The sequence below is a fragment of the Psittacula echo genome (genome assembly GCF_963264785.1).
Source record: "Psittacula echo genome assembly, chromosome: 3".
NCBI lineage: Eukaryota > Metazoa > Chordata > Aves > Psittaciformes > Psittacidae > Psittacula > Psittacula echo.
In genome coordinates, this window is record NC_137736.1 from 7454881 (window position 1) to 7480696 (window position 25816).

At 44.4% G+C, this 25816-nt stretch overlaps 1 protein-coding gene across 3 annotated transcripts; it reads right to left on the reverse strand.

Annotated features, from left to right (window-relative positions):
- Positions 1-1369: 1369 nt before the first annotated feature.
- Positions 1370-25204, reverse strand: USF3 (upstream transcription factor family member 3; the record flags this gene model as incomplete). Of its 3 annotated transcripts, none has more annotated exons than XM_080613885.1 (6): positions 1370-8463; positions 9563-9659; positions 10280-10362; positions 11157-11185; positions 11780-11844; positions 25086-25204. In XM_080613885.1, 5 exons carry the CDS (start codon positions 11824-11826, stop codon positions 2006-2008), a joined length of 6714 nt encoding a protein of 2237 aa, XP_080470011.1. In that variant the 3' UTR covers positions 1370-2005. The 3 variants fall into 3 exon arrangements, with proteins under 3 accessions (XP_080470011.1, XP_080470010.1, XP_080470012.1); XM_080613884.1 differs by having other exon boundaries at positions 25132-25188; XM_080613886.1 differs by lacking the exon at positions 25086-25204 and adding an exon at positions 12703-12752.
- Positions 25205-25816: the final 612 nt, after the last annotated feature.

The following is a 25816-nucleotide window of genomic DNA, read 5'->3' on the forward strand; positions in this document are numbered from 1 at the left end:
TGTGAACTGAATTAGAGTCAATCTATTTAAGAAACACAGAGCACTGATGCATCGTTTACTTTTTAGTGTCCTAGGATAAACTTCATCTGAATTAAAAAGTGATTCCCAATTTGAATCAGAGCCATTAACTGCAGGGAAACATCAGATCGCAGGTTACAAGGGCAGAGACGTTGTCAGGATGAACTACAGACACAGTCCAATGAATTTTTATGCTGAAGCCTCTTTACTTCCATGGATCAGTATCAAAAGACTTAGCAAAAACAAGGCCTGGGCAGTCAAGCTATGGAAAAATGTTTATCAGGTCCCTTTTTGTGGGTCCTGTTCTTGGAAACAGAGTAGTAATTTCCTCTTTGCCTCTCAAAGAAAGAAGAAAATCCCCACAAAAATCCCTGCTCTCCACTAGGAGAGGCTTTGGGGAAGAACCTGTGACAGGTTCCAGGAGCAGCAAGACCATGCACTGGTGGGGCAACACAAGTGTTTCAAACTTACTGTGCCCAGAGAAGAGGGACCAGAGCAGATTTTGCCAGCCCGGGAGTACTGCATACAGGGAAACCTGAAGTGACCATGTTATTTGAAGAATCAAAGCCAGAGTGGTATTTCCAAGCACAAAAAGTAAGAGACAAATATTAATGCCTTGTTTGAAGGAAAAGCACACTGCAGAGCCATTAAATAAATAAAACTTACCTAGTTTTCCCTTCTCCTTTAGAAGAAACAGGACTGAAATCTGTCTCAGTCCTGGAGACTCAGCCAGCACCCACACATTCACTCCATCTCTCACACACATCCAAAGCATCCCCCTTCCTAGTAGTGCTCAAATCACATCTTCTTGGTGCGCAGCACTTCAGCCTTGACACGTTCATGCTCCTCACTGCCAGCCACAACCACACAGGTTTAGACTAAAGGTGCATTCCAGTGCAGAGTACTGATATTAACTTGGGCTCAATCCTGTCAGCAAGATCCTATCAGCAACATTATGTAAAAGCTGTGTCCCCAGGGATCCCTGCTCATTCTGCAGGATGCCACAGGCTCAGTCCTCCTCTCATGTGCTACCTGGTACAACAAAGGGCTCACAGTCACTCACAGGGACTGGAGAGCTGGTGTTTGAGCAGGGGCCAAAGAAAAGGAGATGGGGGGGTAAAAAGAAAAGACAGACATTAAGAAGGTGCTAAACAAGGGACAAACCCACGCTGAGGTAACTTGCAGCATATGAACACTGAAATGGCAACAAACACAACTGCTGTCTCTGCTGACTACACCAGGAGTTGTGAGCTACATTAAAACATTGACCACGTTCAGCAGTAACTGAAGCCGCTGTTAAAATGGATCCAAACAAAATTCTTTCTAGAAACAGAAAGACATGGGTTAAAGAAATCTGAATTTTTTAAACCCCTGTTTTGAATTGCTGACCATAGAAACACACAGGAATTTTTGCTAGGTGAGGTCAGCCTGAAGTCAAATGCATGTGACAAGCTTCAGGCAGCCAAAAGCTGCCCAACAAATGCTTTTACCTGTCAATGCTGGCTAACACAGCCGTGACTTGTGCTGAGGCTCCTGAAGATACTTTACAAAAGGGAAGAGAGAAACCCAAGCCACTTCCAAGTCTGTCTGTAGTTTCGGGTAAACACAACAGAAACAAAACCAAACCTGCAGCATATTTCCCGTCTCCCATACAGATGCTCTCACTCCATGTGTTACTGAGGGTGGCCCTTACCCTGGAACAACTGCACATCAAACTTGACTGTTGGAAAATCAACAACCAATATTTGCACAGCTCTCAATGTTGCATCCTTACTGTTTACAAGTAAGCATTGCTATAGGCACTGGTGCTTTAAAGTTAGTAAGGTGGATGGAAATACAGTGTGTATATAAATACGAAAAGTACCCATATACATACATTTAGGCAAATAAACAGTGATGCTATGAATGGTTTCTTCCAGGATGCCAGTAAGATCCACTTTCTTCTTAAATATATAAATGACGCATCAGACTAGGAGTCTATCGGTTCTCATACAGCCGAGCTGCAATCGTGACCTAGAATATGGCTTATATTGTGGGCAGGTCGGTTTGAGGACTGCTTGGAAGAATCCGAAGCAGATGTGTTTGCGATGGACAGCAAAGGAGACATTGCTGAACCATCGGGAGGAAGAGCTGTGGCTATTTCTGGAAACAGAGACGTCAAGTTAAAATTGGATAAGTGCGAGGTGTTGGTCATGTGCATCGGTGGCATATCTGGGAGCAAAGGAAAACTGGGCTGAGCAAAACCAACAGGCCTGGGAGGAGACAAAATGGATCCAAATCGGTTGTTTAAACTTCCACTACTCGGCTTCTCCGTGGTTGGGTTAGGAAACATTTGATTAGGAAAGTAAGGGATAGAAATGTCATTGGAAAGGGTAGGATGGGCAGGAGAGTAAGGTGGATAGAAGGATGGCAGAGTATTCTGAGGATCAACTGGGATGAGAGCCGGAGTTCGAGTGGCACTGGGCTGAGTGACTGGTGGGATGAAAGAAGCGTTGGCATTTATCGGTGGATTCATGCCGCCCTCCGGAATAAAAGGGAACCCAAAATTCTGAGAAAGAGCATGTTGGTCAGGGGCTGCATTGTCGTTAGACACTTGAGGGCCATCAGGCATGAATCGGACAATGCTGCCTCTTTTTTCTATGGCAGACTGCTGGCGCCCAAGGATCATACTGCTGCTGGTGGACAGGGGAAGGTGCGGAAGACTAGGGTCAAAGACATTCCCATGTCTTTGGTTTCCAGATCGATTCCTTTCGGGCTGACGTATCTTAGAGCCTCCGTTATCTTGCAGGGGATGCCTCGAGCGCTGAGTCACTGAAGAATTTGGCTGGCGAACAGAAGGTTGCCCTTGCTCGCTGTTCCCATGAGAAACTGCAGGGTGAGGGTGAGTTGGCCTCACAACTCCGTGCATGTTGCTAGAAACAGGCGTATTCATGTGGCTCTTAGTTCCATGACTGTCCGTCATCCTCATGGGATTGGACTTCTGCACAGAGATGTTTGGGCTTGTATTGCGACCCTGAATATCTCCTGAGGACGAGGAAGTTGAAAAAGGAATATTCAAAGAACTGTTCCTTGTGTTAATTGCACCAATGGACATGTCACAGCTCTCCCTGCTCTGACCATCACCATCTCTTCGGATGTGGACACTCTCTCGTGCCGGGGGACAGTTGTATTCAATTGTGGAGGAGGCACCACACTGCGTGTTCCTTTGATGTTCTGGGATCGATCTTTGGCTTCCACTAACTTGATCTCCAAGGTGAGGGGCAAGTAAACTCTGCATAAAGCTTTGGTGGCACGTGTTTTCATTTTCCCTTGATGGCAGGGTATTTCCTGTGGGAATACCCTGCACTGGCTGGTAGGGTAATCTCTTCTGCCTCTCTATGGACGGCCCAGTGTTTTGACTGATCCGAAATGCTTGTGATTGCATGCCCCTGAGGGATGACACAGAGTTACCAATTTCGCTGTTTCTCGAAGCCTGTACATCGAAGTTGCCCGTTGGTTGTTGGTTTGGTCCAGCTGGCTTAAACGTCTGACAATCAGAAAGCCGCTGCACATCTGAGCCAACTGTATGGCCAACAGGTAAGCGGCCCTGCATATTATGAATCAGCAATCCTTTATTCCTAGAAACATCAAGATAGCTCCTCATTTCAAGCTGGTCAGGAACCCGAGGGCCTTGGAGAGAGATTCCTATTCTCTGTTCTGAATTGGAGGGTGTCTTCCCAATGAGTGCCTCAGCAGAGTAGCTGGAAACTCTGTTTCTTTCCTGTCTGTGAGGGGTGCATGTCATATCTGATGGTCTGGTTACGATACTTGCCTGGGAGACCATTTGCTGCTCTAAGCCCCTTGAAGTCATCAGTCTTTGCATCTGACTGTGCCCTGACACGTGTTCAGAACTTGAACCTTGTTGCCTGCTGCTAACGTCCTGTTGCTGTTGATGCATAATATCCTGATTTATATGGCTCTGAGGGTGGTTATGGTGGTTCCTGCTTGTTGCAGGATTTTCACAGTTCTTTTCAGGCTGGGAAGCTCCAAAGTGCTGCTGCATCTGCTGCTGCATTTGCTGGTGGTGAGGATGAGGCTGACCACCTTTTTGCCGTGTCTGGTCACTTCCGTGATGTTTTTGCTGTAGAGAAAGCTGCGTGGCTTGTGTTCCCTGGATGAGATTTCGCTTCTTTTGCATCTGCACCTCCTGCTGCATTGTTCGCTGTTGGTGGACACCGTGGGGTTGAGAGTGGACTGAGTTTTCCCCGTGTGTAACATGGTGCTGCAGCTGATACAAGTGGTGCCTTTCCCTTAACTGACCAGCCTGCTGTTGCTTTAAGTATGGGTGATTACTGTGAAGGTGAGATATGCCTTGAGCAGGAACGTGTTGAATTGGCTGCAAGTGCTGCCCTGCCTGGCCTTGCTGCTCTGAAATTGATGGCTGAGAACTGCACTGAACTTCGGTTTGCCTCAGAGCTGCTGTTACGAAGTTGCTGTTGGGTGGGAATAACCTATTAAGGCCATCAGTATGCCCTTGATTGCTCACTGGTACCACTGAATTGGACGAATTAGGGGGAATCTGACTGACCAGCATCTGTGTTTGATCAGCAATACTCTCTGGTGTTCGGTTCATCAATGCCATCCCTTCAAGCCTTATGGGTGTTGTCTGGCACTGCTTTTGCCTCTTTGCTGTCGAAAGCAGAAGGTCATCTTGAACAGGCCGCTTGGCAGAGTCTTTGCGACCTTCATGATTTTGCTGCTTTAAGTGTGATTCCTGCAGCTGGGAAGCCTGCATGGTGCTTGCCCTAATAGCATTCAGTTGTTCCTGAGCATATTCATTCATCATAGCGGGTCCTGGAGACTGATTGACATATGTGCTAGATGGAAGGGAGAGGCTCACAGTTGAAGGGACTATTGCCGGCTCTGAAGACTGGGATAAACTTGAGCAACTCACAAGGGGATGGACAATGCGACTCTGGTGTATTAGATTATTCACACTTAAACTGGTTAGGCTTGGTGACTGGGAAGAGGAAATCTGCAGAGAAGTGTTTGATGTTTCCACACCTCCTACAGAGCAGCTTGGATTCTCAACCTGTCTATCGACATTTGTCTGGACTGTATCTTGAGCACTGAATTTGTTTGGTGCTGCTTCCAGTGGCCCAGCACTGTTTTCTTTCACTGGCTGAGGTTTAAAAGGCTGCTGTTCTCTCTCCAAAGGTGCAACCTCAGTTGACTTCGAGATGGCATCCCTCACGTTAACCTGTATTCCTCCGCCACCTTTCTCAAGGTTATCCTGGTCAAAAATAGCTCTTGCTGCAAGAGCTACAATGTCAGTCTGTTCTGAAAATGTGCAGCTATTACATGTACTGGTTGAGGTGCTGCTAGTGATGTCTTCTCTGGTGGTATCTGGCAACATAGATGCAACTGAGAAGCCTCGACTGCTGCCAGAGCTAGTTGACATCGGGGAGTCTGCCTGCCTGCTAGCGATAAGGGAAGCACTGACCACTTCCTGATCAGAAATGCAGGAGTGATGCTGGGAGAGAGCATCACCTTCTGTGTTCATTAGCAAGAGTTCCTGCTTGTCGGGCAAATCCACATTTGGTTCTGCTGATTTAGCGTTTTCCATGGGAAAATCAGAATGCTCCCCCTGAACAGCAAACGAAGAGGATTTTTCCACAGCTGTTCTTTCTTTCGTGAGATCAGACAGCATTTTGGTTAGACCCTGTCCTTCCAGCAAGTCTGCATCTTGCATCACTGCTGAGGAATCCTGCGCAACGCTGCAGGGCTCTGAAACCGTTCCTGCCTTGGAAGGATGACCTGCTGTGCTGCTCTGTGCTGCTGATGTCCCAGCAACCTGGGGTTGTGCTTCTGTAGGAGAGGATGTTAAGGTGCTGGGGGGGTCGCGGGGTTTGGAAGACTCTGATGAGGCAGAGTCAGTTGATGGATGGTTCGGAGATCCTTGGGCCTGCTGGTGTGGAGCATCTTTGGCAGCTGGTGGGACCAGCGGCAGCTGCTCTGACACCACGGACTCCAGCAGCGAGGAAGCAGGTGCCTCTGTGGAGCTCAGCTCAGGGGCAGGGCAGGTTTTCACTGCCTGCTCAGCGTGTGCAGTGTCTTTGGAAGGAGAGTCAGGAACACTGACACCACTCGATGCTGCCGTACCACTCGCCTGCGATGTTGTTAAAGCTTGTGCTGCTGCTGGAGCGGTTTCAAGCAGCCCCTCACCGTTTGAATGCTTTGCCACTGTTTCCACAGCAGTACAGTCCACCTTCCCTGCATCTCTGCAAGGAACTGCTGGGCAGGACACTTTAGTGATAACTGCTTGGTGTTTCTTCGTACTTGGCTTTTTGTTTGTCCTTTTGGACTTCGCATTGGCTGGCAAGCCAGCAGCCGCTTTTTTGGGGGAAGCATTTATTGAATTGGACGCAGTAGTTAATACCGAAACCTCTGCAGGTACTGAAGTTGCCACAGGAGCTGGCAATGACACACAGTTAACTGTGGCAATCTGGTTACTGACAGTTGTGGGATTGGGAGGATGGTTGAGAGACAAGTGTAAGCAGCTCTGTCCAGCCATTTGTGAGATGCTCTGATTGAGGTTAGCTAAAGCACCAAACGTGTTGAGGGCAACATTGGTATTTGGATCTTCGCTGGTGGTGGGTTGAATAATTTGCATAGGGGCTTGATTGGAAGCTCCAGATGAAGACATCACAGGCTGCAATGCAAAAAGCTGCCCGTTTAATGAGATAGTTTGAGGATGTTGTTGATTGGACATTGTAACTGAAAACGTTTGCGTAGAGCTAGAAGATGGCAAAGAAGATGGTCTTGGCAATATATGGACAAGGTGTTTCCCTCCGAAAGTCTGTGGAAGTGACACATTTTGGATGGAGCTGCTGGAGTTTGCAATTGCAGTTGGCCCATTCATGGGAACTCTCACAGAAGCAGAGGGCTGAGCGGAGAGGAGGGGAAGAGGATTCTGGTTAGCAGCTTGTATAATGACAATTTGCTGACTAACAGTTTGGCTGGGAACTTCTGCTCTCACAATCGGAGGGCACGGAGTGGGGTTTGGAGGCTGGAGAATGATGACATTCTGGTTAGCTGGTGCTCCTGTAACAGCTGCTGCAACTGGCTGAGCCATCTGAATCACCTGCATAGCTGAATTTAATGGAAGGAGATTTCCTGCAGCCTGAGTTTTAACCTGTGGCTGGCTGATTAATGGCTGCATAGGTAAGGGTGGGCACGAGGGCAAGGTAACTACAATCTGTTCAGCTGCCTGGCCATCTCCAGGCAGAGAAGTATTCAAACTGATACTTGCAGTCAAAGGCCTGCTGTGAGCAGAAGATACAGTACCAGCACCATTAACTGGCTCATTTAATACTGCAGTCATTATACCAGATGGTGTTTGGCTTAGTGGCTGAACAGTATTTCCTGCTAGCTGCAAAGTTGTCCATGTGGTCTGTGTGTTTCCAGCTGAAGGCATCCGTGTAAGGCTACTCATGTTTTTCAAGTCTGAAGTGCCAACACCTGAAGAGCCTGAAAAAGACCAGCAGTTCTCTAGGGAAATGGCAGGCAGAGTGCTTATTGCTGTTGCAGCCTTAACTCCTTCTGCTGCAGAAGTCACAGGCATCCCAGCACTACTTACTAAGTCTGTACTTTTGAGGACATTTACAGAGGAAGAACTATCTGCAGCAGACAGTCTCACAGATGGCACACCAGCTGTGTCCGTGGTTGAAATGACACAGCTTTCCTGAAGGTCACTCCTAGAATTCTGTGCATCTGAGCAAGCTGCATTCACTTGTTGAACTTTGGAGGCTTCTGTGGAGGCACTGGAAGGAAGGCTGATTCCCTGGAGGAGTGTTTTCTTAGTTGATTTAGTGCCCTCCTCATCATTTTTACTTTTGGGAAGGTTTTGATCATTCTGTAGTGCATTACTTGAAGAACACTGGAGCTCCTGTTCCGTTCCGGATTGAGATGCACTCTGCGAGCCAGTGGTAGCAGTGGTAAGCACGCCTCGCTCATTCTCTGCGGTGGAAAGCTCAAGAACATTCCCTGTTGGAGCTGTCTGAGCAGATGCCACTGGAGAAACTGCAGTTTGTGGCCATGGCTTGTTTTCTGTGGGGTAAATACCAGAAATCGTCACAGGAGTCACTAGGTTGCAAGTTCTCTGGACTGGCACAACATTGGCTGTTTGCTTTTGTAAATTATGACCAACATTAAATGTTATTCCCTGGACAGATGCTCCCTGGTTATTTCCATTGGGTTGACTCCCATTTGAATAGACAATGATGTTCTTTTGAACCTGATCGCTGGGAATAACAACTGAGACCTTGGCATTTTTGAGATTTCCTTTCCAGTGGATTGTAGGGTCATCATACAGGCAAATATCATTTGCTTTCAGTAGCTCGATGTATCTCCCGTTCTCCTTTTGCAGTTCATCCAGCTGTTTTCGGAGTTTTTTTATCTCTTCAGCTACAAAACAGTGAGAGCATTCCATTACATCAGCACCAGAGCAAATAAATACCGAGCACAGTAAATACTATGTAGTATTGAAATAAGTTGTTAATTATGTATGACCTCTTCAAATGGGTAACATAATAAAAATGAAGACTCTTATCCTGATAAGCCTCTCTACTTAAATGGGAAAGTGAATGAACTTCCTAGGCTATTCCATTGCCAACAGCAAGACGTGTCAAACTATTTAGTTATTAAAAACCATCAGGACAAACTCAGATGAAACTGAACACTCATTAAATTGTTTAATTACTGAAAGATGAGCACATTAATTTAACTTGTTCTCTTCCCTGCTCCTTTGCAAATACTAAAACTATTTGTATATAATTGATAATCTCGTGGTTTTGCAGGACAATTAAGTTTCATTACTTCTAAAAATGATAATCAACATTAAATACAAAGCACTTATGTACAGCCGCAAACTCCAGCAATGCACTTGCACCTAACTAGAAAAATCACCTAGGTTTTTCAAACCAAATTCCACCACCAAGATAAAAATAGACTATCAAGAACTCCATTCTATGGGTGGAAATAAAACTCACAAACTGCAAATGAGCCCTGAGATTATTTCTGTCATACCTCCGTCACTGTATTTTTATGCATTTGTTCAAGAAGGTTTGAGATGATGCATTTTTATCAAATAGGCTGTTATCATCTACAGCATTTAAAAAGAAAAAAATGGCTCTATGCATGACAAACTCCATTGTTTTGGTGGAAAAAATCTAACTAAAGTTTGTCAGAAATCATTCTGGTCACTACAGCAGACTAAATCAGGATGGAATCTACTAGATGATGTTGCACCACCTATAAGCTCTGTAATTACTTCACAACACAATTGCTCCATATTCTCTCAGCTATGTACAAGAACGCACACTTGGGCATTTTGCTGGCTTCTTGTTTCAGGATATTCTAAACGGCTGTGTTTTTCCTGTATGTGCACAATGTCTTGGAATTCCCGAGCATGTTGATCCAGGCTTTGTTGTTAGTCTGTACGAACAGACACGCACTAGAAGTGAGTGACAGAAATTCTAGAGCCTCCAGCAGCATCTGTACTTACCCTGTTCGTTGTTCCCTCCATTTAACAGAAGTTCATCATTCTGTCTTTTCATTTCTGTTATATACTTAAAGGCCTGATCCAGGATCATGTTCTTGCTCTTTGAAAGAAAACATGTAGATAAAATTAGGAGAAAGGTCTATAGTTGGTAGATCCACTGATGATACTGACCCCAATGCCATGAGCTTTTACAGAATAACATTTTCAGTGCTGGAGCTGACATTTTCCCATGCCCAAAGGTAGCTACTAAGGCTACAGAACTCAAACAGCGAGCATCATTTCTTGCTGTGCAGCCTGAAATATGTGTTCATAAACAAACATTTACATCATATGAAATTTCCAGGATACTGCTTTGGAAAGATTTTCTTAGGAAGAAACAAACAAGGAACAATTATCCAGGAACATGTATGCATAACTTTGAAAGTAATATACTGGAGAATATGGTAGAAGAAAATATGCCATAACCCCTTCACCATCTTCTCTTTATGAAACTATGCTTACTCTGCCTGCAAAACCGCTTGGTCACTTCTTAATTGCTAAAAGGAATTCTATCACAAATAATTCTTAAATACTAGCAACTAGTACGATTTTTGACCATATTAATTCACACAGTTTTGCCTTCACCCTAAGACAAAGAGCAAAGGAACTACACTTCCTTGCGTAAGGAAATGCACAAGCATTTTACAGGAAACTTGTACACACCCCTGAATGGACACTCACCTGCTTAAGTGCTGGAGAGCAGGGAATGAGTTCTCCGATTCTGTTTATCCCAGCATTAATCTTCTTCTTTCGATGTCTTTCGACTAAGCAAAAACAATACATGCTGTGTCATCTGCTTGGGCAAGTCACCACAACAGCAGCACAACTAGTACCAGTGTAAGGACTCATAAATACATTATTTTATGGTATACTGGAACCCTCAGTAACTAGAGAGAGCAAAAAAATTCCTCTAAAGTAAACCTCAGTTACTGAATGGAGAGCTGTAAACATAAGCAGCAATACCTTTAAAAGTGGGGACCCCTTTGTGGAAAGGAAGAGTTACTACATCTCAAAATTCAGGTTTTGATACTGCTTTTGAACTGAGTTTTATAGCACTCAGCCTGAGGGATGCAACTCCTACAACATACAGCCAGTATGTGTACAGAATTTCTGGAATGCCAACATCCAGGTGGGTGCCTCAGAGACAGGTTACAGGAATATTTCTAATACAGGGAACCCCTGAAGCTCTCAGGTCAGGTATCTGTCTCTGTTTTAAGAGAGACGGGCATTATTGTGTGAATGCTGTGCATTTATTTCCCTTTAGAATTAAATACAACTGAAATTATTTCATTCTTAGTTCACTAGCATTGGAAAGCCAGTGGGATGGTCCTGCTTTCACACTTGGGTGTGCTACTGCAAACTTGTACTATGGAAAACAGCAAACAACCAAGACGCCCTTCTACACAGATATGCAAGGACACAGAAAGGTGTTTGGAAGGGTGGGGTTTTAAATGAAGTAAACTCCTTCAGAGGAACCTTCTCCATGCAAGATCTGTTTTAGTAGTTCAAAGCATCAGTGCTTATTTCCAGAGCAAACAACAAAGCATAATGTTCGTACCTGCATTATGTGTTTCCCGGTTTTTCTTTCTGTGAAACACAAAGGGAAAGCAGTGATGTGAAACAGAAAGAGAAAATATCTGCATACAAACAAATATTTCCCTTATTATTTTCTTCACAGCTAAAACTACTAAATATTATATTCTGCTCTGTGAATAAGGATGTAGCAGAAGTCACACTCACAAGGACTGGTCTTAGACATTAGCGTTAAATAGTTTCTAATAATAATTCATGGAGAGACCCAGCTGCCCTTTGATTCTCACTACCAGTACAGAATACAAAAACCCCCACTATTTAGTGGGGTAAGAAAGAGTCCCAGAATCCATGAAGACTGAAAAAGAATCTGTAGGACAAATCAATGTTCTCTCCAAGCTTTTCCTATCATAAATCAGATCCTACACGGCCACCTAGCACAGGATGAATGCTCTGTTTAACCAGGGACTGAAGGATTCCCCTACCACTTAGGTATTAGCTCAATGTGCTACTACAAAAGAACAAAAACCTGGAAACGTTGTAATGACCCTGGTCAACCCTCAGAACTGCTTGTCAATACCCAGTTGCCAAACTTTTAGCTAGAAACTTCACACCTGTGACATGACCACAGAGTACAGAAGTACAACTCACCGATGTTGCTTCTTGGTAGGTGTCTCATTCTCTGTCATCTCTGGCATGGTTTCGGAGAAGAGAGCCTGAAGAAAATTGGGGAAGGAATTAACAACTGTACTCTTCCGAATTCTCAGCACATGGCATTTGTTACATCATTTTGCCTTTGACCACAAGGACCGGCCTATACTTTAGTGTACGCACAGGTCCATCACCTTGATGTAGAGCAGTTGTTCATGTGAGTATTAACTCACATGTGAGTACTCGTGAGTAGTTTTGTGAACCTGCCCTGCTGTCTATGATGAACTGGTTTTCATTTCCTCAATTACTTTAAATATCAAACCAATTATAGTGCAAACTACTTTAAGGAAGCAGGAAGGAAAATTAGAGTGTATGATTGGTTTTTGAATGGGAGGAAATACAGCTGAACTCTCTTCCATCAGCCTTTCTTAGTTGAATATGCATTCAATTCCCAGCTCTAAATAAAACACGAATGCTAAGCAAAATACAAGCTACAATGAGGATATTTTATTAAATACACATTTCGAGTGCTATTAAGGTAGCAAATTACAGAACCTACTTAACTATTGAATAATGTACAACTTAAAATGGCCAAAAATGACACCCTATGTTCTCAGGTATGTAAAATTCAGTTAAAAATAAAGTTATGAAATAAAGTTATACATAATAGCCTCAGCTTGAACGCATCAGGAGCCTGTACTTAAACAAACAAAAACATCATGAAAAAATAAACGAAAGATGAGATTAAGTCAATGACTGTTGAACACGTATCTACCAGAGGAATTCATTTCAGAGAGGAAGTAACATAAAGTATATCATAGATTACAACAGGAAAAAAAACCAAAATCTGCTTTTTGATAAGGCAGAGCTCTAATAACTAAGTATTCAGTTCCATGTTTCTGCTCATTCTCTCACCAACCAACCTGTTACTGTAACTCTTCCCATGGGCCCCCAGACTCCTCTTGGGTCCACCTCTCCCTGGTTCCTCCTAGAAAGCTCATTGGCTTCTTTTAACAGGCTTCTCATCTTTAAGGGGTTGGTTTGTACTGGAAGGAAGTGGGGGTGGGTTTTAATACAACTTTCAAACCCAAGCAGTTCTTAATGTAAAGCGAGCATTACTGACACCGACATTAAAAACACCCTCAAAACATCTTTATGAACCAGAAAGCCAGCCACCTGTAGAGAGAGCTCGCAAAGCACTGAAGCACACACTTTGGATGTATGCGTATGTAAAGTCAACAGAAATCATCTCTATTGTACCAGAGCAGAATTCGGGTGCTGTTCTCCAGTCTAAAATGTAGGGTGCTCTTGTTCAGTAAAGATTAACTAGAAACAAGGGTGCTCTTGTTCAATAAAGATTAACTGGGGAGAAACATCAGGGCTGATGCTGTTTACCACTCTATCCCTTCTTTAAATACTTCCACTATTCCTGTGAAGACAAGAATAGGGAAATGTTGGCAAACCTTGAAGTGAAGCAAACAGGCGATATCCTGTAAATAGATCCAGCTTGGGGAACTCAAAGTCCTGAAGTTTTCAGGAGCATAATTCAACTCTTCCACCTACACAACAGTGTTCACACCACCACAAAATTAGACACAATCCTCCCTGAGATGAGTTACTGCATTACACCACTCCTCTGGGTGTTACACACGACCAATCTGAAACAATCACCACAGACTTCCCCAGCCCATCAACGGGAGTGCATCATCTTCTATTTGTATTTCGCCACAGGTTTGCTTCCTCCATTCTCACTGACCATGCTCTTACAGAGTTAACACTCTTTTATTGTGAGAGAAAGTAGTGGTGTAACTTCAGTACTTTCATTCACTCTCTTTTAAATTACCTTGTGTTACTTTATCTTAAAACCAAGATTTCTTCTCCTTTAAATCCATTTAGCTTAATTCACTGGTTTATTTTTGTTTATACACCATAAGACTAGTCCACTTGGGACCTCAGGTCCTCCAACTTGGTGAAAATTCACAACTCTGAAAGCCAGGAAAGCCAGTTTCCTACCCAAGGCATCTGTAACTGATCCCTCCTGTGCATAACTGGTGATGGTCAGTAGTACTTACTTACTTATTCTAGCTGCATTCATTGTATCAGGTGATGATGGAGAGTTTAGCTGGTTTAGCAGGTGTGCAATTCTGATTACTTCAAAAGTAAATCTGGTTAAAGCCCAGCCATCTTTCACACTGTTGGCAATCAGAGATGTTCACACATACACTGTGAGACTGCGGTCAGCACACCTCATTTCAGTTGTGTCAAAGCAGCCCAGCACAATCTATATCCATTAAAGCTACCAGCAAAGACATAAGAAGCAGAGCAGCTACCCACTAATGCTATGCTCTTGTATATCCATCACTGAGACAATACCTTGTGTATCAGATAAAATAGCTATTCAAGGGGGCAAAAGGGGCCATTTAATTTAGCATACACAGCACTGTTTCTGTTTAGTGAGGTAAGGATGTGTGCACAGAGCATGTGGACATGGTTCTGGTACAACAAAGCTGACTAACATTACACTCAGAAAAAGAAACGTGCTGGATTGCATCATGTGGCAGTCATGTACCCTGTTTCTTGACTTGTTTGCACCATCTGTAAGGACAGAGTCGATGTATCTGTTACAGGCCATTACTAGACCATGCCAAGTATGCTGGAAATCAGAGCAAAGAGATGGAAGAGGTCTAAGTTTTGGTAAATTTAGCATTTTTTAAGGACTAATGTATTCATCAAGCAACCACGCTTTCATAACCTTGCAAATTTATTCAACTTCAGAACCAAAGGACCACTTCTATATTACATTGTATTTAATATAGAAAGCATTAACATGAATTTAGATGGCCAGCTACCATGCAAGTCTACAGAGAATGCAGAACTGTGTGAAGGTAAAGGGTGTAAAAAAGCACCCACCAAAAAATACCCTCCCCAGAACAGACACAGCTGTCCTGACTCCATCTGCTCTCCCAACACACAGTCCAGATCACATCCATAACCACATCCTCCTCGTGCCCCAAGTCAGAGCACCCATTTCTCCCTAACAACACAGTCTCCCCATACTCCAATATTCAAGCTTCTTCTGCTGAGTGTCCATATCCAATCAGCAAAATTCTTATTCCTAATAGGAGCATCTCTCTCTCTCAAAGTTATGATCTATGCAATTTTCCATTGCATTCCATTATTTCTTCCCCCCGAGCAGAACCCTGAAATGATTCAGTAAGACAATGTACATAGTATTTGGGAAGATCAGCAAGGCCTTAGTGGTAACTTGTGCTGAAATTTATTAACACAGCTTCCAACCATTTTTTGATCCTAGGAAATGGATCTTTATTACGGGTCAAAGAACCCTGATTTCTTTCTTCCTCCCTTGCCCTTCTTTCAAATTGTCAATGATCTGATTGTAAGTGATGCCATTCCCCGCACATCTTAAACTGGATGCCACCACATGCTGAGTGTGTAAGCCTCACAAACATAAACTGTAAATGTGTGTTTGATATGCTTCAGTTCCACTGGGATCTACAGCCCATTTCACATAGAAGACAGGGCATAGGAATGCAATGAATACTATTCTAACTTCACTTCAATGTGGAATTAATTTAAGCCAAATTTATCACAGTCTATCATTCAACCAATGTTTCCCCAAAAGTTTCAAAGCAGGTTTGCGTGACTGATAAGAAAAATCAAGGCTGTACACGTTATCGCATTAACCCAGTGTATTTCAAGTGCTGATTTTCTAACTGAAAAGAGGTGGTTAAGTTTGTTAAACAGCACTTGTATACAACTCTGAGGTTTCTACTGAGAGACTGTACCCTAAAAAACATGATGAACTGAAGGGTTTTTCCTATTCTTATTCTCTGACTGGGTGGAGACTTCTGTGGGCTCACAAATAATGTTTATACTGTCTCCATTTCTTCCTCTTCGCTGTTGTATCACTAGCGCACTGACAATGGGTTTATCTTTACTTCTTCATGCAGAGATTCCTTCACTGATTCTCTAAAGCAGAAGGTGTGTATTTGCTTTATAAACTCAAGGGCAAATGTATTTTAAGTTCACTCACATTAAATACTCTCACTTGACTCAGCTGAGTGTCTTTTGCAGACAGAATGTAGCAAATTCCAAATCCTTTAGCTAGATGAACCAGAAACAACACAACATTCATATATATTTAGTACCAAGGTTCCCTCAAGCTTTATATTGTCTGTAGCTCTTCCAGTGTCAACCTGAAATACCAGTTTATATGCAGTGTCATCCCCAGAAATGAAAACAGGTTTTGTGTTCTGGAGATTTAAGTTTAACATAATCTAATATCCTCTATAGTTCTGAAAAAGTAGGGTAGAAAACTCAAAACCAAACTGGTTTGAAGGGTCTTCTTGTCTACCACCCATCTTTGCAGGTATTACTCAGCAACTTAGTTTATGAAATCCTTTCTTCAAAACATAAACAACAAATAACAGATGGGAAAAAAAAAAATCACTGCTTTTACAATTTACTTCCTTTGTTTGCACGATCTAAACTCAAATACGTTGGTTTGGGTTTTCTTTTTTTCTTGCTCACTTAAAGCAATAAAGTTTCAGTAAGGCTACTGTATAAGAACATAGAACAGTTTGGTTTGGAAGGGACCTTAAAGCTTATCCAGTTCCAAACCCCTGCCATGGGCAGGGCCATGTTCCACTAGACCAGGTTGCTCCAAGCCCCATCCAACCTGGCCTTGAACACTGACAGGGATGGGGCAGCCACAGCTTCTCTGGGCACCCTGTGCCAGCGCCTCCGCACCCTCACAGGGAAGAGCTTGTTCCTTATGTCTAACCTGAACTTCCCCTAGTTCAGTTTGAACCCATCACCCCTTGTCCTGTCACTTCAGTCCCTGATGAAGAGTCCCTCTCTAGCACCCTTGTAGCCCCCTTCAGACACTGGAAGCTGCTCTGAGGTCTCCATGCAGCTGCTTTTCTCCAGGCTGAACAGCCTCAATTTTCTCAGCCTGCTGTGTAAGATCTTGAGGAGGTATCAAGTGATTCTCCAATAGCTACACTAGACACAGAGACACACACTAAACTGGCTTGCTGCTCTCTCCTGAGGACTCTTAACTAACAAGCAGCGCAAAACATCCTAGAACTGAAACGTGCAGGCCATCCAGCGAATTCATATGTCAGGGGGTTTAATTCATCTTTTAGTTATAAGTCGTTAAGTTACAAAGGACACAGTCAAGTTCCTGAATATCTTATAGGCTTGGGGTTTGAGAAATATGATACAAACTAAGAACTTGACACGGATTCATGATACAGAAAGCAATACTGTATGGGTCTTCACTACAAAGCTCATTTACAACATGCAGAAGAGATCCATCCTGAGATTTGGTTATAAACACAGGCCTTCCAGAGTAAATGATTTCCCTAGGAAGCTTTTTGGGGCTAAAGGCAAAATAAGCTGAGGTAGAATATGGTAGAAAGTACCATAAAAGAATATTTCAGTTTTAATGTATATGGTGATCAAACTTACCCCACAACCCCACTGTTCAGACACATAATTTCCAAGCACACTGACTTTACAAGAATTAGTGAAACTTCCCATCAGCTTCCAGAACTGTGGAAACTGGCAACTCTATGAAAACACTTCCAAAGCACTCGTTCAGACAGTGTATTGCCATATCCTTCAGAGAAGGCCAGCACATGATTCCAGCAGTGGTGCTTTCACTGTTACGAGCGGTAATGAAATTTAAGCACATGCTCTGCCCCCAAACTCAACAAAATCAAACAAACCCCCCCAGAAATCTGCAAGGTACATTTCATTCCAGGATCCTCTCCAAAGGTTTTAGAGGAAAGAAGGGGGCTCAATTCTCCTTCACAATCTTAATGCTATTTCACACTTTTGCACTTCAGGGTTTTTGCTCCATAAAGTGGGCCCGCTGGGCAATTGCTTCAGTTCCAGGAATAAAGGACTCGTGATCTGGATGTTTGACAGTTTGAGTAACACTGGCAGGGATAAAGCTGCAAACTATTTCAATTAGGTTTAACAGAGAGGTCCAAACTAAAGATATCTGAGCCCAGCTGGCCAGGGAAAGTGGGCACGCTTTCTTAACACTCCCAAAGAGGAAATTTAACAGCAAGATCAATGTATGTTAGACACCAGAAAATGGAACCATTAGGAACCATATCCATAGGAAACCTGGATTCATTAATTCCACCACTTTCAGAGCTACTTATTTAGCTTAGGAGAATTAATGTACATGAGCCATCCAGGAGTGAGTAAGTAGCTCTGAAAGCACCAGATAAGCAATAAGACTATTGGAGAAATTTAGCACTGACAATAGAGCAGAAACTAAAACCAGATTTCCAAGTTACTACTTTGCAGAGGTCTGAAAAGAACAAATAAAGGGAAGGGACAGACTGATACCATGATCCTGCAAGTTTTACTTCATCAGAAAATCATTCCATAACATTAAAATGCCTTTACCTCCATCTTCTTTTTTTTCTGTAACTGTCTGCAATCACCTCCTTATTGGCACCTGACACTGACTGTGCAAGAGTATCTTAAAGTGAATCTCGAAATGGGAGATCTCCATTGTGTTCCTTTGCAAGGGACAGCTTAAACAGTTAATTTTTCCAAGCTAAGAAACACAGGGTCTTCCCATCCCCACACAGAGTAAACCAGAAAAACCAGAGACAAAGTGAGTGAGATGAACTGGAAAGCCTCTTGAGACAATTAAAGGTGGGACTCTGTAGTTGCCAACCACAGCAAGTATAAAACATGACCTCGACAGATACCACTGCTTCACATAAAGGCAATAAGTAATACTCCAAATTATCAGCTGAGACTGAGCATCACAGACTTCAACAAAAACAAACCCAAGAAGCCCCCAAATTCCCCCCACTTTCATTTAAATGGACACAGGCAGCAGCTAAGTGCCTGACAGCTGTCTCCAACAGAAGCTTTGAACTTGAGCCATGGAGACCAAGAGAGAAGAATGGGTGTGCAGGTGTTCCGGGCACCATTGGTTAGAAGTTCAAAGACAGAGCCGCAGCCCGCAGTGAACATTGCAGAGCAAGGAAACCGCAACTCAGAAGTACAGAGCACACGCAAGCTGACTGAACACACTGTATTTACACTATATTGGGTAAGTACTATGCCAAATAGATATCACCCTTTTTTTTTTTTAGTTTGGATACATATGGTAACTGTTGCAGTTCCAACTAGAGACAGCGATAACAGACCAATGGGCATGTAGGCCAGATGTGACTATAGCACTATAAATACGGTCGGTTTTTAGTTTTATGCGCACTTCTGAGAGTTTCTTAGGTTCTGAAGTATGTTACGGTGTTACAGAATCACAGAACAGTTGAGGTTGGAAGGAGTCTCTGCAGGTTCTCCTTCCCCTGGCTCAAGCTGGGCCACCTACAGCCAGTTGCCCAAGACCACATCCAGACAGCATTTGAGTATCTCCAAAGATGGAGACTCCACAACCTCCCTGCACAATCTGCTCTAATGCTTGGCACCTTCACAGTAAGAAAGTGTTTACTGAAGATCAGATGGAGGCTCCTGCATTCCATTTTGTGCCTGTTGCTTCTGGTCCTGTCACTGAGCACCACTGAGCATCTCATCTCTCACACTGATAAGATTCCACCCTGAGCCTTCTCTTCTACAGGCTGAACAGTCCCAGCTCCCTCAGGCTCTCCTAGGGTGAGATAAGGTCTAGTATCTTAATTAGTCATCTTTATGGCTCTTCATTGGACTCTCTCCAGTACTCCCATGTCTCTCTCATACTGGAGAGCCCAGAACTGACTACAGGCCTCACCAGTGCTGAGGACAGTGGAAGAATCACCTCCTGGCAATACTTTGTCTTATTATTGCCAGCAATACCTGCTGGCAATACTTTGTCTAATTTGTTCCAAGACAGCATTCACCACCTCTGCCACAAGGGCACATTGTTGGTTCATGTTCAACTCGGTGTCCACCGGGACCCTTAGCTCCTTTTCTGCAAAGCTGCTTTTCAGCTGGGTCGCCCCCAGGATATATTGGTGCATTAAATTGTTCCTCCCCAGGCGGAGGACTTTACCCTTGCCCTTGTGGAACTTCATGAGGTTCCTGTCAGCCCATTTCTTCAGCTTGCTGAGGTCTCCCCTTGGGCAGCAGCACAATGCTCTGGCATAGGAGCCACTCCTCCAGGTTTGGTGTCATCAGCAAACATGCTGAGGGCATACTCTGCTCCATCATCCAGATCAGTAATGAAGACATTGAACAGGACCAGACCTAGTACTGACCCCTGTGGTACACCACTGGTTACTGGCCTCCCACTAGACTGTGCCAGTGATCACCACCCTCTGGGCCTGGCCATTCAACCTGTTCTCAGTCTAACTCTCCTTATGTTGGGAGGTAAGCTACAGGGTTCTGAAAGGCAATGAACAGTTGTGACCTGATGCACTGCAAAAATGATTTCTTTTTGCTTGTATTATTTTATCAAGACTCAATGCTAACAGAGTCGATGAGTTATACTGCAACATATGTGAACTTAGGTACCTAACTTTCTTCAGTTAACAAAATGGCTTTACAGCAGTAATAAGAAACTCAGTAAGATGGTTACTCTTCCCTACTGTCCTACCCACTCCAAAGTAATGCAAAATTAAGCTCTCCTCCACTTCACCAACACTTGCACAGGAAGCCAGATGAGAATATTATTTCAGCTTAAAGTTGACAGCAAAAGGATCACAAAGGATCCTCCACTGACAAACAAATACACTGAAGATGCTTATGTTGGTACAAGGTTGCTTCTTGCAATGGCAGCACTGGCTTAATGTCTGTGTAACTATGACCCAAGATGACGCTAAAACTAGATAAACTTCTTCAATAAATCTCAGAATTTACAAGCAAGAGACTTCCATAGAAGAATCAAGCACTTAAACTACAAATACATAACATTTAAACAGCATCTCTGAATATTATGGACAGCATAAACAGCAGTGAAAAATGAAATGGTGCTCCTTCTCTTGTTGCTGATTTGAAGTTGCTCAGTATTGGGCTAGCACCATTTTACTGCTGTGGTAAGTGGTAAGAAGAGCTGTAGTACGAAGCAGAAGGTGATTTCCAGCCCATCCAAGATTTATGTTCGATTTCTACCTAGCAACTTCACTGATGCATGAAGGCAGAGTCCAACTTCAAAGGTTGAAGGCTGGCATGAATTAAGTGTCCCTTAAGCCAACCAGTCAGTCCAGAGTGCAGATGCAGGCAGACACCCCAAAGGGATGTTCTTTTCACTTTAAACTTCAGTTACTCTCCTCTACCCATATACACTGCTTTTAACAGTGTCAGCAGCCTAAAGAGCAATGGTTTTTGGTAATCTTCTCACGACGCTGCCCACCACACCACCAACATTCAGATCACAAGACCTGTATTTAGGCCTAGAAGTTAATACATCCATACTCTGCTCATTCCAGCCTCTCTAGAGATGGACCACAAAGAACTCATTTTGCTATCAGAGTACCGGCATGACTGAGATGTGCTTTTAGAGGGCACTGATCTCATTTCATGTTCTCCCATTTTGGTCACTTAATCTGACAGAAGCTCAGGTAACTGGGTGAGAAAGGCACTTGTTAACAGCAAGCATGAAATGTTTTTAACAGGCTGCTACTTCCTTCTTACATGAATCACAATGGCACACAGCGTGGCTGATGTAAAAGACTGCTATCATATGTCATGGTTGCAAAAGTAACTCATTCCCCTTAAAAGACCAATGCCATAGCTTTTCATACAAGACACAAATGTAGTTTACACACAATTTGTCAATCCTCTGCACACAGCAGAATCACTCAGAGCATGACAATAGTGCTACACTTGTAAGGTCAAACCAAAGTACACTTTGAACACATCATGTGCACATAGGAAAGTTGGAATTGTATTTTAATCTGCATGTTAACCAGTAACCAGTTAGCATTATATAACCTGGACACTACACAACATCAAGGAGTTGCAACCTTTACGTGTTTTACTACAATCTGAAACAAAGAAAGCCCTACAGGTCAACCTTTCTATCTGAGATGTTGACACTTGATTTTCCAGAACACACACATACAACTCACATTATGATTGACACCCTTCAGAATAGTAAATGCATTCCTGAGGGACTTAACTTGAATAAAGGAGTCAAATATGTGACTGAGATGACAAATGCTAGCACAGGAACTAAGTTATAAGGTGACTGGCAATACTACGGGTGAGCAATCCATCAGGCCGGAGATAAGTATAACACTTCCTCAGAAGCCTGAGGATTATCCTTGGACCCATTACGAAATGGTTAGGAACATTAAAGCTGTCAGATGCTATGCACACATGTTTTACATATCCATTTTCATTTAATCTCCTGGTTTGTACACACAGCTAGGCACACATCTCCACTGGTGTTTTATAATCAGGGACAACATTCAGAACTGTTCTTTAACTGAAAACTGTCTCAGCTGAAACACTGCTGTGGTACTTACTCCCTACCCTTCAAAGTGACACAGACTTCACATACTTTTTCCAAGTTCTTCCAGTGCAAACAGCTATGGTTCGTTGAGAATCCCTTCATACCAAATGCTATGCTACTTATCCATCCCCCCAGGCACATGTCATTTACAAAGTTATTTTTAAGACGATTTGCATCTAAACACTTATTACAAAACCTCAAACAGTACTGTACAACAAGTAAACAACAAAATGGTTCTTGTCAAATCCAGCATGTCCCAGCCCTTGACTTCCTTATGTATTTCTTCCTTTCCTTCTTTCTTTCTTCCTTTCTTTCCTTCTTCCACCCTGTACAGTACTCAGCTCCAGCCCATACTCTGTATTAACTCACATCCAAGCTGGATGTGATTGGTTACAGTGTCACACACCTTATACCAACACACTGTGCAAATTCAAAAGCATGCTTAAATATTTGGAATTCACTACTCCAAATCTCTTTGTTGCCTAATTTGTTATACTTCAATATCTCAAAGCCAGAGGTGTTCTTATGATTTCAACATCCATGGGGGGAAAAACCCATCACCACCACCGCAACCACCCAGGGAGCTCTTTAATTCCTCCCTTTAAAAAAGTTGGAAGCTCCCAAGAAAAAACAAGGTGAGAAGCAGCTGGAGTAGCTCAGCCAGTGGTGTCAGCAGGACACGTTCACTGAACTTCTGCCTTCCTGTTCATAGGATGTCTTTGGGATTTCAGACTACAACTAAACTTCAGCTACAAACAATAGTGTGCAATGCATACAGCAGGTATGTGCCAGGCATGCAGCAAAGCACCACTTGAGTGGCAGTCACTTCAGCCTGTCCCCAGTCAGCTCCTGGGGACACTACTTGGGAAACCAAGAATCAAAGCAGCAAAGCCATCATCAAGCACTTACATCCTGATTATCTCTTTGCAGCCGTCAGACTCCTCCAGGATCCACCACCATTTTGCATCTACTCCATTACAATCCTCCCATGTATCCATAATCTAAGGAAATAAGTAAGTTTCTGAGGGAATAAGTATCCAAATCTTTCAAAGTTAGCAATGTTCTCCTACTGCTTCACATAACCAATACGTTATTATGAATACACGTATCTTCAAATCACACTCACAACATCAGCATCTTCTAAGCTTATTGCCCATTCAGTGACAAAAGTATTTTCAGTTGTCAAACCTATTTCACCCCAAAACGTTGGGGTGAAATTATTATGTTATTATGTTATTATTAGGTTATTATGGCACTAGTTGAGAGTCAAAACCAAAAATTCTAAATCCTTAATAACAACCATTTCCTCACGGGAAGTTTCTTCCTTCCTATTTGTCTAATTACTGCACACAATTCATGAGTGACAAACAACACTGCAGGCTGTAAAAGTGCTATGTAACATAATCATGTAAGGAGGACTGTCCCAATGCACTGTATATGAAAAAGCAAAGATAACATCACACTTCCAAACCAAGCTGTTAGATCACCGTGACTCCTGAATGCTCAACTGTGCAACCGTTATCTTTGCTACAAGGATTTAATAATCATATATCTGGGTGGAGGCTAATAGAAGGCCAAGCTATTATGTGAAAAGCAGAAATAAAGATGTGTGATTTGCTACATACTTATATCCAATGACTCAACACATCACTATCTTCTTCTTCTTCACCTTATTTTCACCTTTTCCCTACAAGCTTCCCTGGACAAAGGGCATAGTGACCGAGGGCTGTATTCAGCCATGTGTTTGCTGATGGACTCGGTTCACCTGTGCTGTCTGTCACAAGAAGCTGGATTCTAGGTGCTTTGCCCTTAGCGTGCACAAGAATTGGGATCTTCTGCATTTGATAGATTTTGATTTCCATAAAACCAAAGACTTCAATCTCTAATACCTCTGCTGCTAACAAATTTGACTGAAATAGGCCAGAGAGCTCAAATATGTAGGTGGAGAAGGAACAGACAGAGCTTATCCACAAGCCTTTTCCCTTAGGAGACCAAGCTGCAAACACACCCAACAGGAAAAGTTAGTTTGCAGGGACAGAGCTCTGCATAAAACCGCTGGACTTTCACCCTGCACTCAGAAGCTGACTAACCTCCAGACTGAGCTGTCACCCACCAACAGCACACAGAGGTGACGTGCAGCACGTTCTGTATCCTGGCCTACGCTGACAAGATGTTGCGGTCGGGAAGCAGCGCCCACGTTTTGCTGTCTCCGAAGTGAACTTTCTGAATGAACCGCGACTCCTGGTCACTTGTCTGTGATCATCAACATTTCAAACCCACAAGCACTCCGCTCTCCAAACTCTCCATCATTACTTTCCCTCATGACACACACCAGCACTTCCAGACCTTATTTCTCCACGCGGGGCCAACCCTCACGACACAAACAACAAAACTTCTCCGGAGCAAACCCCGGCCGTCACCGGCACCAGCACAGCGGTGCCGGCGGGCGCACCCGAAGGGCAGCCGCCTTCCCGCCGGGGGCTCCGCAGCCCCTACCAGGCCCCCGCGGGCAGGCTAGGCGCATCTAGGCACATCGGGCAGACAAAGGGACCACCGGGGCGGCCCGGGGCGACAAGGGCGGGGAGCGATCCCCGGCCCGACCGGCGGGCGAGGAGGCCCGAGGCGGCTCCCGGAGGGGTGCGTGAGGGCCCGCGGCCCTTGGTCGCCACGGCGACAGAGCCAAAACCCCGCGCGCGGTGGAGGCGCCCCTTTGCCAACCTCCTACTCACGGCAACCGGGGAGAGGAGGGGCGGGCGGCAGCCACCGGCAGCCCCGGCCCGCGCACCCTCAGCCCCGGCCCCGCTGCCGCGCCCGCTCCTCCTCCTCCCTCTCGTCCTCCTCCCCCGTCCCGCTCACCAGGCTCCGCTCCGAGCGCAGGCAGCGGGCGCACCCCAGCACTCACAGCGGGGCTGGGCGGGCTGGGCGGGCTGAGCAGCGGCGACCCCACCGCGGGGACCATCCTCCGGTCCTGCCGCTGCCTCCGCGCCAGTCCCCCTCCCGCGCAGCCCACCCTGCTGCTCGCACGCGCGGTACATAGCAGCCAATCCGAGCGCACGGGCTGAGCCCTAGAGGCCAATCAAAAAGGCCGAGACGAGGGAAGGCGTTGCTCGGCGCGGATGGGGCGGGGTTGAACCGGCACGGACAAATCACCACCAGAAACATTGACGGGGCGGCCCAATCAAAGGCCAGAGAGGTTGAGATTGGCGTGAGAACCGTCAACAAGTTAAGGTGGCCGAAACAGGAACTGCCGGAGACTGGCACCTCATCTGACCAATGGGGAGAGCGGGAAGGAGAGCACGCAGGGGTGATAGGCGGGCAGCGGTACTTAAACGGGCAGTGCCCGAGTTCTTTGCAATCACCGCCTCTGTAACAGAATCAGCTGTTCCAGTGCAAGCTTCCTGACACTGCTGAGGTTTTATTTAGTTCAGGGAATGAAACCCTTCATCCGCTTTTGAATTAAATCTGACAGGAAAAGCGTTGCTTTGTCCTCTAAATTAGAGACTCAATCATTAACAGCTCTGCACCTGCTCCTGCTAACCCCCAATTCAACTACTAGTCACAATAAGACTGAGCTTTTCACTTCCAGC